Raw genomic sequence first — 21,892 nt, forward strand, 5'->3', positions numbered from 1 at the left:
AGGCCAAGCAAGCTACTGCACCTTGTAGCTTCATGCCTAAACAGAGACCACTGATGGAAGAGGTGACTGACCCAACCCCTCTAATGGCTAGCTCATTCCTATTCTTGTATCAACTTGCACAATGACCATGTGGGAAAGTAGCAGAAGGTTAGGGACACAGTGTATCCAAACTAGAAAGAATCCTTGTGTCTGAAGATCCAGAAGGCTTTTGACACTGATCCGGCAGAAAAAGGTTCATCTCAAATGTTCATCTCTTCATCTTCCTTTACTTTAGCAGCTTGTGTAGGATAGAAGTATTGAGGACTCCAGAGAAGGAGAACAAACTGACACAATTAGGGCTTCCTCAAATTAATCTGAGTGCACTATAATGAAGAGTTTATCATCCTGTATCCACTTATGGGGCAAGATAGGACTATCAGTTTACATTCCCTTCCTTGAAGAAAAGGCTGCCAATTCCTTCTCAGTGCAGAAAGAGACAGATGTGGCCTCTTCCATTTCCTTTGATAATAAAGCTCAAGGGGACACAGAGGGCCCATTCTGCCAACTAATGGAGCCTTGGGAACCTAATCTATAGTGTCATAGGAGGAAAAGAAACAGACTCAGCACTGATGGTGGAAGTCCCCAATCCCTGTAGGAATTGAACAGGAACATAGGGAAAGGTCTGTGTGTGTGTGTGTGTGGATGACAACCCAATCTCTTTCCCCAGATGGAGGGTTACTCCTGGGTTGCAGTCAGGGTACAATGATGTTGCTAGGAACTTCTTTCTAAACATCTTGATCAGGCTGGTTAACCATCTAATTCTTGGTCTAGTTGGGCAAGGACTGAAGTGTGATGTCCATTGGCCAGTATAGAAAGTCCCATACCAGGTGATCTGTCCAGTACCTGGTACTAGATAACCTGTGATCAGTGCCTGGTGCTAAGTACTTGGTACCCAATGTCCAGTACTCAGCACCCAGTGACTGGTATCCATTACCTTGCCTGGTGCCCAGAACTCTGTGCTAAGTGAATGGTCATAGATCAATGACAAGTCCAATGACAAAAATCATCTTGAGAAGTCCCTATCCAGCGACTTGACTCATCCAACTATACAGACCCCATCAATGAGCTAGTGGAAGATGACCACACTTTCCTTGCACTGGAAAGGCAAGACTTGCTCATGAGTGGTGGTGACTTCCTTGAACCAGGATATACCACTGACAACTCCCTGGATGGCATGTTGGTAACTTTGAACATTATAAATTGTACTGATCCCTCCCAGGATTAGTATGCTGGCAACTCCTTACATGTGGAAAGGGGTGTGTGTGTCAGTGTATTGGTGACTTTCTTGAACTGTAAAGCCACACTGATCCTTTCCTTACACTACTTAGTGACTTTGACCTATCTCTGGGTCAGTCTGCTAGCCCTTCCTTATATTGGGAAGTACTGCTGATCCCTCCATGAACCCTTCTTCCAGCCACTATAGAAGAGGGGGGTCTCTGCTAGATCCAACACTTCATCAGATCACAGGGTACAGAAAGGACATCTGTTAATGTAAGTGCTTAAAGCCCATGCCAAGCAGGTGTGGTGGGTGTTCTAAGAAACTATATTATGGCTGCATTTGAAATACTGAAAAAAAATTTAAAGGAAAGAAAAATGCTTGAGCAAATTATAGAGGGAATACCCACCCTAAACATCTCCTTTCTGATACTTGGTCACTTCTGTCATTCAGAATATTGTGTTCTAACTTCTTGAAGTATAACATGTCTCAGAGTGCTCTAAGGAATTCAGCTAATTCAAGTGTATTTTGCTATATTTTCCTTATATAGCTTCAACAATTTTTCAGTCATCTCGCTATGATGTCCTGCTGTGTGTCAGTTTATAGTGATGCCAAGCACTGGGGCATCATGTCGCAGACATGTAGCATGATGTCCCACCCTGTTCACATTATCCTGACAGCAGCCCGACCAGTCCTAACATTAACCTCTTCTAATGCTGAGCACAAGCCCCCGAGGCCCCCCCAGGCTGTTAGTAATGCTTAACTAGCAGGTACACAAAAATGTACAATATGACAAACAGGGACACCAATAAATGTTAATACAAGGACAATAGAGAAAAGATAAACTGTAACCCTGATGAGCATACTACTGAAGGAAAATATAGCAAAATACACTTGAATTAGCTGAATTCTAGAGCACTCTGAGACATGTTATACTTCAAGAAGTCCTAGAAAAAGGACAATATTCTGAATGACAGAAGTGACTAAGTTATCAGAAAGAGACTGTTTATTTTTTTATTGTAACACCCTAATTACTAATTTGATTAGGTAATTCTCCTTGAAATGGGGACAACTGCCAGGAAAAGTGATAAAATAACAGATAATTTATAACCACTATTAAAATTTTGTTCAACAACATATACTTTTTCTCTACGTACCTGACAGAATTATATGCTATATAACTAATGCAAACTGGATACATTTTTAAATAGTTTTTTTATTGGATATTTTGAAGCTAAGAAGCCTCCTCTCATACTTTCCAAGTATAACTGCCCCTATTTCATGATATGTATATCTGAATTAGAATGATAAAATGCACACAATTTATTAAATGTTTAGTGCTATTTGATTGTCCTGACTCTCATTTGTAAGCAAAAATATGCCTGAATCCAAAAGTTAAATGCTTTGCCAATCCCCTAACAATCATTCTCAATGAAAATGAAACATGTATGATCATTCTGTCATAGATATTTTAATTCTAGGCACAAAAAACTTACCTGAGGTGTTTTATTGAACCAAGTGTAGTCTTCATTTTCTCCTGGAGCCTGTCATGTGATGTCATGGTAACAAAGAAAGCTTCAGAGCGGATGGAGATCTGTCGAGCAATCTGAACCTCAACAACATCCAAATAGTGACTCAGCTGGAACATACAGAAATATAAACACTCAACAGAAACATATAGAGATATAAAGACTCAACGGGAACATATATAGAGATATAAAGACTCATCTGGAACATACAGAGATACAAAGATACAGCTGGAAGATATAGAGATAAAAAGACCCAGCTGGAACATATAGAGATATAAAGACTCAACGGGAACATATAAAGAGATATAAAGACTCAGCAGGAACATAGAGAGATATAAAGACTCTGCTGGAACATACAGAGATAAAAAGACTCAGCTGGAACATACAGAGATATAAAGATTCAGCTGTAACTTATAGAGATATAAAGACTCAGATGGAACATAATAGAGATATAAAGACTCAGACAGAACATAGAGAGATATAAAGACTCAGCTGGAACATAGAGATAAAAAGACTCAACTGTAACTTATAGAGCTATAAAGACTCAGATGGAACATAGAGAGATATAAAGACTCAGCTGTAACTTATAGAGATATAAAGACACAGCTTGAACAGAGAAATAAAAAGACTCAGCTGGAGCATACAGAGATAAAAAGGCTCAGCTGGAACATACAGAGATATAAAGACTCAGATGGAACATATAGAGATATAAAGACTCAGCTGGAACATGCAGAGATAAAAAGACTCAGCTGTAACTTATAGAGATAAAAAGACTCATATGGAACATACAGAGATATAAAGACTCAGCTGTAACTTATAAAGACAGAAAGACTCATATGGAACATACAGAGATATAAAGACTCAGATGTAACTTATAGAGCTATAAAGACTCAGCTGGAACATACAGAGATATAAAGACACAGCTGTAACTTATAGAGATATAAAGACTCAGAACATATAGAGATATAAAGACAGCTTGAACACAAAGATAAAAAGACTCAGCTGGAACAGACAGATATAAAGACTCAGCTGGAACATACAGAGATAAATATACTCAGCTGGAACATACAGAGATAAAAAGACTCGGCTGGAACATACAGAGATATAAAGACTCAGCTGGAACATATAGAGATAAAAAGACTCTGCTGGAACATACAAAGATATAAATACTCAGCTGGAACATACAGAGATAAAAAGACTCAGCTGGAACATAGAGATAAAAAGATTCAGCTGGAACATACAGAGATATAAAGACTCAGCTGGAACATACAGAGATAAAAAGACTCAGCTGGAAAATGCAGAGATATAAAGACTCAGCTGGAACAGACAGATATAAAGACTCAGCTGGAACATACAGAGATAAATATACTCAGCTGGAACATACAGAGATAAAAAGACTCGGCTGGAACATACAGAGATATAAAGACTCAGCTGGAACATATAGAGATAAAAAGACTCTGCTGGAACATACAAAGATATAAATACTCAGCTGGAACATACAGAGATAAAAAGACTCAGCTGGAACATAGAGATAAAAAGATTCAGCTGGAACATACAGAGATATAAAGACTCAGCTGGAACATACAGAGATAAAAAGACTCAGCTGGAAAATGCAGAGATATAAAGACTCAGCTGGAACAGACAGATATAAAGACTCAGCTGGAACATACAGAGATAAAAATACTCAGCTGGAACATACAGAGATATAAAGACTCAGCTGGAACATACAGATAAAAAGACTCAACTGGGACATATTGAGATAAAAAGACAGCTGGAACATACAGAGATATAAAGGCTCAGATGGAACATACAGAGATAAAAAGACTCAGCTGGAACATACAGAGATATAAAGACTCAGCTGGAACATACAGATAAAAAGACTCAACTGGGACATATTGAGATCAAAAGACAGCTGGAACATACAGAGATATAAAGGCTCAGATGGAACATACAGAGATATAAAGACTCAGCTGGAACATAGAGAGATAAAAAGACTCAGATGGAACATACAGAGATATAAAGACTCAGCTGGAACATAGAGATAAAAAGACTCAGCTGGAACATAGAGAGATATAAAGACTCAGATGGAACATACAGAGATAAAAAGACTCAGATGGAACATACAGAGATATAAAGACTCAGCTGGAGCATATAGAGATAAAAAGACTCAGCTGGAACATACAGAGATATAAAGAATCAGATGGAACATACAGAGATAAAAAGACTCAGCTGGAACATAGAGATAAAAAGTCTCAGCTGGAACATACAGAGATATAAAGACTCAGCTGGATCAGCTGGAACATACAGAGATATAAAGACTCAGCTGAAACATACAGAGATAAAAAGACTCAGCTGGAACATACAGAGATATAAAGACTCAGCTGGAACATACAGAGATATAAAGACTCAGATGGAACATACAGAGATATAAAGACTCAGCTGGAACATAGAGATAAAAAGACTCAGCTGGAACACACAGAGATATAAAGACTCAGCTGGAACATATAGAGATAAAAAGAATCAGCTGGAACACACAGAGATAAAAAGACTCAACTGGAACATATTGAGATAAAAAGACTCAGCTGGAACATACAGATATATAAAGATTAAGTTGGAACATAGAGATATAATGGTTCTAGCATGTATGTTTGTTTTTCATATGGAAGATCTGGCAAGCAAAGATGACATTATTCAGTGAAGTTAAGAAAATCAAGTTTCTGTTTATTAAGAATTCTTCTTAATTTTTTTTTAAAGATATATCACTAAAATGAGAAAGCTAGTATCACTTAAATCTGCATTCTTTGAGCATTATGATGGTATGACCTAATGGCAAGGTTAAAGACTATTGGAAAACTATTTCATAATTAGCTATTTTGCTTCGTTTACAAATTTATACAGAGGTCTACTACCCACGCATGATCACATTTCATGTGTTGACTCATGAACATACTGAGTCTAAGCAGAACTTAATGTGAACAACAGAATCATCCAATTAACCTCTGAGCTCACCATGAAACTGTGACAGAATAATACCTTTTGTGATGTCATAGGACATGTAAATTATCAATAACATGAAACAGGTTGATATCTGTAACGTTATTATATACAACTTTCTTGATTGTCCTTCAGACAGAAAAAGAAATCTTAATGTAAACTTTTTAAAAAATCCAAACAAGACAGAGTCATCTATAGCCACTGCCTCACAAAAATGTCTGTTTGGAGACAAAAAGATTTGTGAAATATTTCATATATAGGTGATGCTTGATTTACACCAATTCAATGTATGCGCTGTTTGCACTTTAATGTTAACACACTTATAATTTAGAAATAACATTCATTCTGTGCCACTGTACTCATTTATATACCATCAATGGTGATATGTGCTGCAACTTGTGCACAGCTCACATTTGAGCATTTGCATTACTTTCAATTTATACTTCAGGAAATTCAACTATAGTGTAAATCAAGTGTTATGTATATTTGATTTAATTATATTTGATTCAAAAAATATATATATATATATATATATATATATATATATATATATATATATATATATATATATATATATATATCTATATATATATATATCTATCTATATATATATATCTATATATATATATATATATATATATATATATATATATATATATTATATATATATATATATATATATATATATATATATATATCAATCAATTTAATTGTTTGTCAGTTTTATTTTTTTTATTTTTCATTACATGCTACTGTAATGTAAATTTATTCACTAGAGATGATACTTTTTCTCAGAAAATAGTTTGACCATGACTGTTTGTTTTATAAACACCAGGTGTTGATCTAGATCCTGACCTTGATTCAAAATTAGTAGCAACCACGTAAATAAGTTCTATTTTTATTTTAAAATGATTGGTTGTTGTCGAGGTCATGATGGGACTACGTGTTTAAGATGTAAACAATTTTTTTATTTTTATTTCTTAGAGTAAAATGATTGGTTTTCATCAGGGCCACACCGGGTGTACGTGATCTTTAACAAGTACCTAATTTCAATGAGCTTCTGGAACATAATCACATGACCTCCTTTTTTAGAAGATGATATAACCTTTGTTTTGGAGAATTATTCTCAGATGCAGCTGGGCTTTCTCTTATAATGGAAGTTGTATCTTGTGCTGTTTGGAGTTATTTCAAATTACTTACATTGTAGTTATTTCAAATTACTTGTATTCAAAAGGATTAATTCTGTTATTTTTCTGGAAAATATGTGTGCTCATGTGAAATTGTTGAATAAGGACAGCTTTTATAAAAAATGTATTAAGCTATCCAAAACCGGAGTGAAAATTCTTGTTTCTACAAGGAACTGTAGACTTCAATACTACAGATTACAGCACATGTCATCGTCTTCCATCTTGGATTCTTCGTCGGGACTTGAACTTGAAATCATTAGAACATTTTGTTATTAGGACTTCAAAAATTGTATTCGTGGATTATTCTTGGATTATTTTTGGATCTGATTCTTAAAACTGTAAGTTCATATTTTTTTTCATTTTTACAGAATTTTTCAGGGCAATAAATTATTGTATTTTTCAAAGCTTGTTGTTTTCAATCTTTCTTGTGTTAATGTTTATTCGAGCCTAAACACATAACATAAGAGAAGTGACACCTGCATATTAAGTTCATATTTACAAAGTATACATGTAGGCATTAAGTGTGTATACATATTTTGGACCAAAATTCATTCTTGGTAATTTAGCTCATGGTTACATGAGGATGGTTAACAATACAAATATGAGTCAGGCTGGGTTTTATTCTGCTATAGTACAACTCACATGGGTCATGTATGCAGATTTACTCATTTTAAGCTAACTATAAATCGTTCTTTTAAAATGTAATACTAATTTTCTTTAACCAAAATCTATTCAATCCTGATTATTGCATGCTCTGCGCCATAACTGTCACCAAGAAACTTCCAAACAAATATAATCTCTCACTATGGACTTTTGCAACGGTGGCCACTAAACTTGGGTCAAAGTAAGAGTGTGATGAGTGGAGTCATCACGAGTGAGGTTACTATGAATTTGTTTATCAATATGCATAGCTTTAATTGTGACATCACAGCCTGCGACACTCAATTTGGATTGTACTGGATCACACCTTTAGGTTCATTTCATCCAAAAATGTCTACGTGCTTTAACATTAATTTTGCCGGATGTACCTCTCAAGGCATCTAAATAATTACCTTCCAAAGGAACATGGATGTAAACGAATCCAAATTAAGTGAATGCTTGCCACTTAAAGGTATGTAGAATCAAATTCTAAAAACTGACACCCATTACTGAAATAGTCGGTGTTGAATACCTATATGACTTGTACTGTAACTTGTACTTGTTGAATGCCTACATAACTTGTACTATGACTTGTACTTGTTGAATGCCTACATGACTTGTACCAGTGACTTGTACTTTAAGCCTTTTCACTGCTGAAGGCTTCCAAAATGCAAGCAAATCATGACCAAATATCTATAGAAAGTTGTATAAGGATATCTTGAGCAAATTTATAATTTTACTCCTGAAACTATTGTGTAATAATATTAATAATGATAATACATTTATTTATTTTAGGGAAGTCTAATTATTTCAGTACAACAAATCTCGCAATTATTAAGTATTATGACTCATATAAACGCAAAGTATACAAAGGTATATTTAAAGGTCTATTCTAGAACTGAAAATTTAGGGGTGAAATCCTTTTGAAATTTTCCCCTCCCTTTGAAAAAGATGGGGAGTTAGCCCCTCCTTTTAAAAAAGATGGGGGAGTTTGCCCCTCCTTTCGAAATAATATTTTAGGGAGTTAATAATGAAATAAAGACTGGACTTAAAAATATAATGCATGATATTGTGCATTCAGTTGATTTGTCTGGTACAAATCAGTATGGATTCTGCAATAACATGTCCATAGTATAAATCCTTATACCCCTCTCCCACTCTCACAATGGCAAAGTAAGTATTGATAAGTTTGCACACCTGCACAGTCATTACAGAAATATGTAATGGAAGCTGGCGAGTTCTGCTACATATGTGAATTGTTATTTCATCTATTTAATAACTCTGTTCTGTTTTGAAATGCAGTAATGGAGGGAACTTGCTTGATTTCCTTTTTGAATACAGTTAAGGAAGGTTTCATTATTTCATGGAAAACTGACTGTGATTTTCCCCATCTCACTCATTTTCAAATGAGGATTCATTAAATTTTAGCCGTCAGACATCCTGGAGAAAGCACTAAGAGAACGCATATTTCAGAACATAAAAAAAGATCAAATAAATTAAAGAAAAATAGACTATCCATATATACAAATTCCTAACATTAAATATATGTTCAGTATTCATCAAATGAAAAAATATTCCATACAATGCAGAATGTCTTCCATTACACAGGCAAAGAATGCACACATGACACTATACTAAATTATTTCCATGCTATCATGCAATAGTGTCATGCTTGCATATTCTTTGGCTTGAATTTTGAGTTCTTTCAGTTATTACATCTAATATATTTCAGTCAGTATACATGTCTGAAATTGTGTTCAATTTTCCAGAGCTTTACCTAAATCATATTAACAAAATAAATAAATTCATAAATTTCACCATGATACTGAGAAACAAAATGAGAATAATGCAAATTAATGTCTCAGGAATGGCATCCATTATGGCCAAGCCTATATTAAACAAAATTACTAGCTCCACTACATGTACAAATTACATGCCAAATAAGTCTGATGTAGATTTTACAACAAAAGAACTATACCCAACATGTGGTATTATTCATTTCAAACACTTACAAACATTTTCCTGCACTGATTTAGAACCCAAGAGTTTTGCATTTGTATTTTACATAGATCATAATGCAAACTTTATGATTGATATATATTTAGTGCTAAGCAACTATTCATATAATGCATGTAATATTTTAATGAGAACAATTAATAAAGAACATAATACAAATGGTATTTTCCTTCTTGGAATTTTAACATTGAAACTATGCCCTCTTGTTAATACCTGTTATGATAAACCACCTATGTTGAGTGACCACTTTCTGTTGGAAGAAAGGGTTGACTTTCAAGATAGGTTTTACTGTACTATGTTTCATTCATTTAACAAAATACCTCAAGTGACCAAACTCAACTCTGCTGTAACAAAACCAACTGTCTGCACATAAGAAATTATACTGAAACAAACATGTTACAATAATGTTACAATAATGTTACAATAATGTTACAATAATGTTACAATAACGTATGTGCATAAATAACAAAATTAAACCACATACATATGTATTTGGTTTATACTACCTTTTCTTGAAGTAACTTTGAAGAGTGCCTTGCCCCTGAGTTATCCACCCTTGATTCTTCAACTTGTGTCCATGGAAAGACAGCATTGAAAGTCTCTGGGTTTTCCAAGTTGAAATTGGGATTCATAAATAACTGAAAGCAGATATTTTTCATAGCTAATTTTAAATAAATTATTTCATTTTTCCATATAAAAGAAACAATCATCTTGAACCCAAGATATACATCGTGTGTAGGGATTCAAACCTTACTAATAGCAAACACAAATTTTTTATGAAGAATTTTGTAAAGATCAGATTATTTGCTTATGCAAAGAATTACTGTACAAAAATAATTATTATGACCCTTTCTATTCTAGGGTGGTTTGCAATCTGTCTGTTTTATAGTGACTATTTTATCATGCACCAGATACATTGGAACTGATGCCACATGTAATCAGTCAAAACAAGCGATGAAACAATAAATGAATAACAACCTTACTGAAAACCAACAAACCAAACAATCCACCTACCAGGTATCTACCTATCTGTATGTACTCACTTATAAGACAAGTCCAACTGCAAAATGTACAGACCCAGATCTTAAGTTGCATAATGTGCCAGCAGATCAGGGTCTGTACAGTTTGCTATGAGTTTCAGTACAACAAACATCATAGGCCCTGATATGCAGGTACATTATGCTATGGCAGATCAGGATCTTTGTTTGCAGTTTGACTTGACTTATAAGCAAGTATATATGGTATCCATGCATTCATTCGCAACTGACATGCTTCAATTTCATCTGGGGTTTATACGCCTATCCTTTTACTGCCAGTAGTTACATAAGGCAGAAGGAAACCTTATAAATGTATTCTATTGTTGTCAATATATTCCACTGTTGTACAGAGTATACTTGCTAATGCGGTCACTTTAAACTGCAAACAGTAAAAATCCTTATCTGCCACAGCATAATGTACCTGCAGACCACCCTGCATGTTGTTTGTTTTACTGATTACTCCTAGCAAACTACACAGACCTGGATCTGCAGCGCATTATGCAATGGCAGAGCTGGATCTTTGCTGTTGTTGTTGTTGTTGTGGGGTTTAACGCCATTTTTCAGCACGATAGGCTATACATGGCGGCCAGTATTAATGGTGGAGGAAGAACCCGGAAAACCCCGGAAAGAACCACCGACCCACGAGAAGCTACTGGCAGGCTTTCTCACATGCCCACATTGGCTGAATCTTAGACTCGAACCGCCGCAGACAGAGGTGAGATGGCAGTGATCCGTAACGAAGAGCGCTTTAGACCACTCGGCCACTCGGGGCCCCTCTGGATCTTTGCAGCTGGACTTAACTTATAAGCAAGTACATATGGTAAATGTATTCTATTTGTGTAAATGTTTTGTACAGTTTGTTTTGACATCTTTTCATGGGTAACACCTGGGTGTTCTATCACTGCATCTAAGTACTTTGTTATTCTGATCACTGATATAGCAGCAGACAAGTGATTAATTTTCACAACATCAGTCACACTGAGCACAAACAGTATTACATCAGCATGTTTATATATGTATTAACTGCATGTTCTTTATTTAATTATACATATATTTTAGTGATATATTTGATTGTTCATGTGACACACACTTACCTACCTACTAGGCAAATCAAAGAGCCAACAAATCAGCAACAGTAAGATGCTTTCTGCAGAAATTTCTCCCATGATGTCCCACCCAGACACATTATCCTGACACCAGGCCAACCAGTCCTAACACTAGCCTCTTAATGCTGAGCGCCTAGCGAGGAAGCCGTTAGTACCATTTTTGTAAGTCTTTGGTATGACTTGGCCGGGGATAGAACCCACAACCTCCCACTTCCCAGGCAGACGCTCTAACCACAAGGCCACCAGAGCGGTGACTAAATATATTATGAACACAATTATTTCAAGGTTTCTCAATCTTTTACACACTCATTATATATCATTGGTCAAACTCAAAGGCTTAATGCCTGGCTGCTTTCTGTCAGAGTTGGTCAAATTCTAGTAACAGTGTCCAGATTTTATATTAGGTGGGCATCATTTATATCAATATCAAAGGTTTTTGAACGAGGATGCTTTATTTTAAATTTGGTTACATTCTGTTTAGCAGCTTTTCTAAAAATTATAAGTTTTCCTATTTTTAGAGGCAGCATGGTTAGGTTATTTAGCAGAAAATTGACATCATTTGCATCAATTTTGAGGACCTAAAAGCCAAAATATTTTGTTCTCAGACTAGGTTATATTCCACTATGCAGTTTCTGAAAAGAAGTCAGTTGAAGCATTTTTATTTTAGTTCTTGTTGTTGTAGGGTTTAAAGACATTTTTCAGCATACGATAGGCTATACATGGCAGCCAATATTAATGGTGGAGGAAGAACCTGGGAAAACCCCAGAAAGAACCACCGACCCACGAGAAGCTACTGGCAAGCTTCCTCACGTACCCACATTGGCCGAGTCTGAGACTTGAGCCCATACAGAGATGAGATGGCAGTGAGGGAGAGTGCTTTAGACCACTCAGCCACTCAGGGCCCCTCTTTTATTTTAGTAATGATCATCATATATAATGATGGATTGGCATGATTTCTAACAGTAGTGTAATGATAGAATAATGCAGTTTGCTGTTCTGGCAATACATACTACAATTTTCAGTAATGCAATTTTTTCATGGTCGTGCTTTCATCTTACAAATCTGTGTATTCCTCACAATTTATCTAGTTTAATTCAAGATACATATTTTCTTTTTTCTCCTAGATACTTGCTTACCACCAGATTTTTAAAAAAATCTAAAATGCACAGTACCATTATTCAGTATTCAGCCAAAGTTTAAAGAGGGTAGGGGCAAGTAAAGTTAAAAATATTAATTTATAAACTTCACTTTACCTCACTTGTTTATATCCTGTTCTTTATGACACTAAATGAACAGGACTCAATCCAGACTTCAAAGAATGAAGTATTAGGTTGACTTGTTCAGGAATGATTCCTTGATAATGAAGGATTAGAATCCTTTGAAATGGAGGAGCTCAGCGGTACAAGTTTCCTTTCATTGCACAAGTAGCCAGGAAAAGGCTATGCATTCCTGCAACTTCCATGCCATTTATTACAGCAGGAGACATTGTTACTGCACTTTAGATGTCAATATGTTAATATTCCTCAAGAAATATGCAGTGACCTATTTAACATCTTGCTAAAAAAATAATTAAAAAGGATAGTTCAAATGTGCTGAGACATTTAAAACAATGCTTCTGTAACGCTTAGATTAAAACACAGACTGACTAGAAATGGCAGTGAAATTTTCATCAGCTGATAATTTACTGCTTTCATGTACTTGCTTCATTTTTCATGTTAATTTTATTTGTTCAATTGACTGCCATTTTAAATCTTACATGGTAACATCCATAGAGATGCTGTATTTTTCAAGTAGTAAATATTATTTTATTGTTTTCATTAAGTGTTACTGCATTGCAATGCCTATTTCAATATGGATTTGTTACATTGCAATATATCACAACAGTTTTGGGCGTATCGTTTCACCCTTAATTTATCAAAACTTGAAAGGCCATTATGAGGATACTATCTGTTAAATCAGGACAAATTCGTCTGAGTGGTTTTTGAGAAGAAGTTTCAAGATTTTTATGGGACACATTCTCTTGTGCAAATTTTGCAAACTCGTGTTTAAATTCTGTTTTTAGTAAAGGTGGCCATATTTGACGGTGGATCAGCAACATTTGTATAAAGTGAAAGCCATCTATGCCAAGATGCTTTCTGTTAAATGTCATCATATTCTGTTGAGTAGCTTCAGAGAAGAATTTGTTCAAAGGTTTTTCTATTTTTACTAATGAAACCATATTTGATGGCAGATCAGCATCATCAGAACAAATTTAAAAAACTTCGATGAAAGCGTGTTGAGCAGATTTTTTTTATTACTATTAAAAGCCCTCAGTTCCCTCACAGAGCCACATGCCCCAATGAGGGGGCCCTGGATTTTCTTCATGCAAGTCAGAGCCTGCAATATGTGAGCAAGGATAGAATCATCACTGGGCTAAAAAAAAAAAAAGAAGCTGCCTTTTAACATAAAGGCCTTACAGACATCACTGTGATAAAGAAAGCTGCCTTTCAACATAAAGGCCTTACAGACATCACTGGGATAAAGAAAGCTGCCTTTTAGCATAAAGGCCTTACAGACATCACTGGGATAAAGAAATGCCTTTTAACACAAAGATCTTACAGACATCACTGTGATAAAGAAAGCTGTCTTTTAACATAAAGGCCTTACAGACATCACTGGAATAAAGAAAGCTGCCTTTAACATAAAGGCCTTACAGACATCACTGGGATAAAGAAATGTCTTTTAACACAAAGATCTTAATCATCACTGGGCCAAACAAGCTGAAAATGGCAGTAAATGTGACTATTTTTCCTTGGACAGTAATTACTTAAGTGAAGAAAGGCATAAGATCTAATCATGACTTAAAGATTAGATTCATTAAAATCAAGGATTCTACTTTTAAATTCACTTTACGGTTCATTTTTGCTTCTTTTGTTATGGATGTGTTCTACTGTTTTTCTTTCTTTCTTTTCATGGGAAATAAATGTATATATTTTATTAGTGCATCAATGTACTTTGCTGTATTGTTAACTGACAAAGAAAAGTAGTCCAGGGGTGAATTCAACTCCTAAGACAGTTGTCCTCATTTACGAACCAATTCCAATTATAATTTAAGGTACAAGGACTATAAAAAGTATTTCAGACAGAGCAGAAGTAGTTTCTAAACATGGTACTTTTAAAAATAATGCCACACATGACTATGGAAGCAGCTTTAATGCTGAGCAGGATTAGATAATCCCTGTATTTTCGGGACAGACATGTGTGGAGGATGACATACAAGGATGTTTCACCCGGACTATGCTAATTCTGTTCGGTTTGCAATTGTAATGGATGATGCTGCTTTCTATATAAAAAAAAAGGCTTCAACCATCTCAACTGGCACATTCATTTCATCTTTAGTTTGTTGGCATTTGTTGCCTTTTTAATTACCCTTATTAAATAGTATGTCGTTATCTGAAGGTGTTTGCTTTCTATATAAAAAAAAGGCTTCAACCATCACAACTGGCACATTCATTTCATCTTTAGTTTGGCATTTGTTGCCTTTTTAATTACCCTTATGAAATAGTATGTCGTTATCTGAAGGTGTTAGTAAAAAGTCTGCTGACAATGACCAAATTTTTAAAATAAATAGTACTGTTGATAGCCCTCAGTTCCCTCACAGAGCCACATGCCCCAATGAGGGGGCCCTAAATTTTCTTCATGCAAGTAATAGCCTGCAATATGTGAGCAAGGATAGAATCATCACTGGGCTATAAAAAAAAAGCTGCTTTTTAACATAAAGGCCTTACAGACATCACTGGGATAAAGAAAGCTGCCTTTTAACACAAAGGCCTTACAGTCATCACTGGGCTAAACAAATGCCTTTAACACAAAGATCTTAGTCATCACTGGTCTAAACAAAGCTGAAAATGGCAGCAAATGTACATGAATACATGCCTATCATTCCATGGAGAGTAATTACTGAAGTGAAGAAAGGCATATCATCTGATCCTGACTTCAAGAGTGGATTCAATGAAATCAAGGTTTCTACTTGTAAGTTTATTTTATGGTTCATCTTTGCTTCTTTGGTTACAAGTGTGTTCTATTGTTTGTTTTTGTTTCTTTTCATGGGCAATATTTGTATACATTTCATCAGTACATCAATTTACTTTGTTGCACTATTAACTGACAAAGAAAAGTAGATGTAAATTTGTACTGATTTGACTTTGTAAAGCCTCCCACCCACCCACCAATTAAAAAAGCACCATTTAAGCCAAGGTGCTTCTTTAAACTAGAATATCCTGTGAATACATCAACACCACCCATATCCTAGTTATTCTTTACCCCACCCCCTCGATCACATTATTCCCACAGCCATAGTCCAGGGGTGAATTAAACTCCTAAGCCAGCTGTCCTCATTTATGAACCAATTCCAATTATAATTTAAGGTACAATGACTGTACTGTGTATTTTAAATAGTGTGTAAGTAGTTACATAACATGGTGCTTTTAAAAAATAATGCCACACATGACTATGGAAGCAGCTGCCATTTTGAGCAGGATTAGATAATCCCCGTTTTTTCTGGACATAATGTTTGGAGGATGACCTACAAGCATGTTTCACTGGGACTGTGGTTTGCAATTGTAATGGATGTAACTGCTTTCTAAAACAAATCTAGCAGGCTTCAACAGTCACAACTGCCATATTCACTACATCTTTGGTTTGGTCACATTTGTTGCCTAATTCAGGACCCTTATGATGCAGTACATCATTATCTGAAGGTGCAAGTAGTAAATATGCTGATTATTATAGAAACTGATTTTTTCTATGTTCATCACTGGGGTTTCTATTCATGCCAGGAGTCAAACATGAGTCATTGTGTATTGATTCAATACACAACAGATGGAATGGTGTTACCTAATCTGATACACATCTTGTGACAACAGACATAAATGAAGTCCCAGGACTCATGAAATTTAGTATGCATTCAAATGACAAATATGTATTTGTCTGCAAAATGTCTCTCATCAATTATAACAATTTTTACAAACCGTAATAATTTGCACAGGTGATTCCTACAGGTTTCTTGTGACAAGTAAAACTGTGAGAATGAGGTTTTTACAAGCTAAATTAGATACAGAACAAGGATAGACTTCAATAAACAAAAAATGACTTCAAAAAATGTTGAGAAATGTTAGGTTTATGTTCTGTTTCAATATAGCTGATAAGTGGGGCTATTGTAAAAGAAAATTTACATTTAACAAATTCTGAAAAGACAATAATATCATGTCAACAATCTGAAAAACAATCAAACTGAAGAATAGTCATCCCCTGCCTGCAGTGGTAAAGTCAATTAACTATACATTGATGAGATCTGGATGTAAGTCTTGTCACTCAGCTGTCGAGTTACTAATTCATCTTTATGTTTCGAAGGGCAAAGAGGAAAGAATGCATCAGTGACCATGACCTTGATATTACCCTGACTGATATATCAGATATCATCAAACTGAGAAACTTGAGTGTACTATGATTCATCCCTGATATAAAGCAGAAACAAAAGCAACCATCAACAGAGGCCCAAGTAGGTTTGAGATCATTTACCTCTGATATTCACATGCCTAAAATGCAAGAAGAGGCCCATGTAGGTTTGAAATCATTTACCTGCTGATATTCACATGCCTAAAATGCAAGAACAGAGGCCCAAGTAGGTTTGAGATCATTTACCTGCTGATATTCACATGCCTAACATGCAAGAAGAGGCCCATGTAGGTTTGAGATCATTTACCTCTGATATTCACATGCCTAAAATGCAAGAAGAGGCCCATGTAGGTTTGAGATCATTTACCTCTGATATTCACATGCCTAAAATGCAAGAACAGAGGCCCAAGTAGGTTTGAGATCATTTACCTGCTGATATTCACATGCCTAACATGCAAGAGGCCCACGTAGGTTTGAGATCATTTACCTCTGATATTCACATGCCTAAAATGCAAGAAGAGGCCCACGTAGGTTTGAGATCATTTACCTCTGATATTCACATGCCTAAAATGCAAGAACAGAGGCCCAAGTAGGTTTGAGATCATTTACCTGCTGATATTCACATGCCTAAAATGCAAGAACAGTTGGCCCCCAAAAAATGAGTCAGTAGGATGCTTTCTGTACAAATTTCTTCCAAGGCCATAGATTACATTTGTCACATGGTTTCTAAAATATCTATACTACATAAAACATTATCTGTCAAAGCGAAATGTCTATATGCTTGGATGCTTTCTGTCAGAGTTGATCGTGTTTTCCAAGATAAAGTTATGTACATGGTTTTCTTTTTATTTCTAGCAACAGTGGCAACATTTCAATGTGGATTTTCATCACTTCTATTAATATGAAAGCCCTTCAAGCTGGGATGCTCTTCAGTCAAATCTATCTTGTAACGTTTAGAAAGACTTAGAAGTTATTGTATTTTTTAACAACAATAGCAAAGACCATTATTTAAAGGTGAATTGGCATAATTTTAATCAGCTTGAAAGCTCCTGATGCCTGAATACTCTGAGGCCTCAATATCTTTTTTGGTCAAATTGGGTCATATACTGCTAGGCAGTTTCTGGGAAGTTATACGACATTTTAGTAAAGTTTTAGCAAAGGTGGCCATATTTAGTGGTAGATCGTCTTAATTTGTGACAATCAAAAAGACCTTTATGCCAAAATGCTATCAGTTAAATTTGGTCTAATTCAGCTGAGAGGTTTTTTTAGAAGAAGCAATTTGAAGATTTTTCTATACTTAGTAACGGAAGCCATATTTGACTGCAAATGCATCATTTGTATAATAATAATAACCCTCTATGTCAGGATGCTTTCAGTCAAATGTGGTCAAATCCTGTTGAGCAGTTTTTGAGGAATCATTTCATGGTTTTTCTGACTTTAGCAATGGTGGCAGTATTTGATGGAGATATCTGCATAAAACTGAAAGCCATCTATGCAGGAATCCTTTGTCAAATTTGTTAAAATTCTTATTGGTGGTATTTGATTAAAAGCTTTGACAGCAGATCAGCATCATCAGAGCAAATATGAAAGACCTTTATGGCAGTATGGTTTCTGTCAAATTCTATTGAGCAATTTTTAAGAAGAATTTGTTTTTAGAGGTTTGTCTATTGTTATACATGACAGTCATGCTTGATGGCTGATCAGTATCTTTCCAGCAAATATGAAAAACTTTCATGACAGGATAGTTTTTGTAATTTGGCCAAATTCTGTTGAGGTGTTTTTTGAGAGGAATCTGTTTGAAGTTCTTTTCCTATTCTACTAGAACTGGTCATATCTGACAACACCATCTGAACAAATTGTGAAGAAATTCATGCCAAGTTACTTACTATAAAGTTTACTTGAAGTCAGTTAAATAGTTTTTTTTATAATAATACTTCTGATAGCTCTCAGTTCCCTTACAGAGCCACATGCCCCAATGAGGGGGCCCTGGATTTTCTTCATGCAAGTCACAGCCTGCAATATGTGAGCAAGGACAGAATCATTACTGGGCTAAAGAAAGCTGTCTTTTAACACAAAGGCCTTACAGACATTACTGGGCTAAAGAAAGCTGTCTTTTAACACAAAGGCCTTACAGACATTACTGGGCTAAAGAAAGCTGTCTTTTAACACAAAGGCCTTACAGACATTACTGGGCTAAAGAAAGCTGTCTTTTAACACAAAGGCCTTACAGACATTACCGACCTAAAGTAATCTGCCTTTTAACACAAAGGCCTTAAAGACAGATCTGGGCTAACGAAAGTTGCCTTTTAACACAAAGGCCTTACAGTCAATACAACCCAAAAATCTTTTGTCACACTGTTTTATGTCGTACAACATTTCTGTAAAGATAAATGGCTGTTCTTATCTAAAAATAAAATAGAACTTGAAATGGGCTTATAACTGAATAAAATGTTTCTACTGAGAAATAATTTACTGTTAAATGAGAGAAAAAAATATATGGAATGCATCTACATATTTCATGAAATCATTGTCCACCTGATCTTCATATACATGTATAGTCAATACAAAATCTGTATAAGGTCAAACCCTGGCTTTAAAAGACCCCTCCCAATATTAATTTTTGGGACAAGGATAATCTCCTTGTGTGAGTGTGTTTACATACATACATACATATATACATACATACATACATACATACATACATACATACATACATACATACATACATACATACATGCATACATTCCAGCTGCACAGTGTATTCCATTGTCTCAACACTCAACATTGTCGCAAAAATGCATAATGTTCAAATAGCTGCACTGGCAGGCATGTGTAAATTACTATTGAATTTCATTTGTGTAAACCCACACCCCCTTTAAAAACACCATTAACGCCTAGGTGTTTTTTAAGCTAGAATTCTCCAGTGAAAATACATAACCATTCCCTTATTTCAGTTATTCATCCATTCCCACTTCCTTGTAATTGTATATTTGCAGCCTAGCCACACCATGGATGTGAATCAAACACCTAAGGCAGTTGTGATCACCTATGGACACATCCACTCATTTTCTAAGGTATGAAAATTCCATTGTATATTCAAATTCATGCAGAAAAAGTTACATAGTACAATGTTGTACAAAAATTAAAATTACAGGCACACATTACAAAGGAAGCAGCTGCAAAGTTTTCACAAGGACTCTGTCAATTTAATTTGGTTTGTAACTGTAATGGATATAATTGGACCTTTGTTTCTGAGAAGAAAACAAACACATTTTAAAAGTCATGACTGGCATTTTCACTTATCTTTAGTTTGGTCACATTTCTTGCCTTTATTACTACTATTATGGAATAGTACTTCGTCAACTGAAGGATTTTATTAAAGTAATTGATTTTTTTTCTCAATTTCATTATTGTGGCTTCGATTCAAGCCAGGAGTTAAACATGAGTCATTGTGTATTGATTCAATACACAACAGATGGAATGGTGTTATTAATGATACACATCTTATAACAACGGACATAAATATAATCCCAACTTCCTTCAGACTTCATGAAATCTAGTAGGCATTTTGATGACAAGCATGCATTTGTCCGCAAAATATTTCATATAAATTATAACAATTTACAAAGTGTAATAATTTGCACAGATGATTCTGCTTCAATATACCGGTGCCATGTATCGATATGATTCATAATACCCAGCCTAAGATATTATATATTATAGATATACATATCAACTTGATGGTCTTTCCATCTTTAAAAAGTCTGTCAGTGGTAGGTGGTGCCATTTTATGTGTGTTGATTTAACGGATTTATTTCCAGCATGCAGATTACAGACAGACAGATGTAGGCTTAGCATCTATTTATAACACATTCTCATCCATGACAAGATAACAAAAATACTTTTAAAAAGTTATTTGTCAGTGATTTTAATTCAACGTTTTAGGTCACTGCCGGCTGCCCCTTTTGATCAGAAGCATGACTCATCTTGGCCACCATGCCCTTTGTTTTGCACCGCATGAATGCTTAAAACCATCTTACTTCCAATTCCATATCTTCATTTAAACTTTCAAGACATTATCGTTTTATAATCTTCAAACAGAAAAAAATTGTGCAAAATCTATCAGTGTACTTCCTGCAGATGCAAAACAACTCATGCAGCCACTGGTACTTGGTTTGGTTAGTGAAGGAGGAAAACCAATGACAACACCTACTCCCCTGGAATATATTTTTTAAATAATGTATGCAAAGTGACAACTCGTGCAGTTTGAAATCTGTTGCCTCATTGAATCTGTGCTAATTTTATTTATCCCATCTGGATATTCAATAACTGATTAAGAATCTAAACAAAATAAGAGACATTGCAAATCTGCTCCAAATATATTATTTCAATACTTTAAATATCATTTAAAGACCACCTTTGCACAAAGTTTCTCTGTTCATTTGCAGCGAATGGGCTACATTAAGTTCTGATTGGTGGTTATTGTTTACCCTGGACTCGAACAAATAACCACCACGAATAAGAATTCGTTGTAACATACTTCACTGTGTGACACACTGAATGTATAGCCATCAAATTAGTCCCAAGTAGTTAAGATACAAACCAACAGAGTAACTTCCCATAAAAGTGGTTATTAAATGATGAGTAAAATACTTTATTACACATGGGGAAACACATTTGGAATGTCTCCTTT

The 21,892-nt window shown here is 35.1% G+C and overlaps 1 protein-coding gene across 1 annotated transcript in view; it reads right to left on the minus strand.

Annotated features, from left to right (window-relative positions):
* LOC149805324 (vacuolar protein sorting-associated protein 54-like) overlaps positions 1-21,892 on the minus strand; it is an 80,981-nt gene that overhangs the window by 35,489 nt on the left and 23,600 nt on the right. Inside the window, exons 5-6 of the mRNA XM_089934075.1 lie at positions 10,127-10,258; positions 2,752-2,894 (exon numbers count right to left, since the gene is read on the minus strand). Of these exons, the coding sequence (XP_089790201.1) occupies positions 2,752-2,894; positions 10,127-10,258 (275 nt within the window). The remainder of the gene's footprint in view (positions 1-2,751; positions 2,895-10,126; positions 10,259-21,892) is intronic.

Source organism: Sinohyriopsis cumingii, chromosome 2, assembly GCF_028554795.1.
Source record: "Sinohyriopsis cumingii isolate HCF-2022 chromosome 2, ASM2855479v2, whole genome shotgun sequence".
In the NCBI taxonomy this organism is placed as follows: Eukaryota; Metazoa; Mollusca; class Bivalvia; order Unionida; family Unionidae; genus Sinohyriopsis; species Sinohyriopsis cumingii.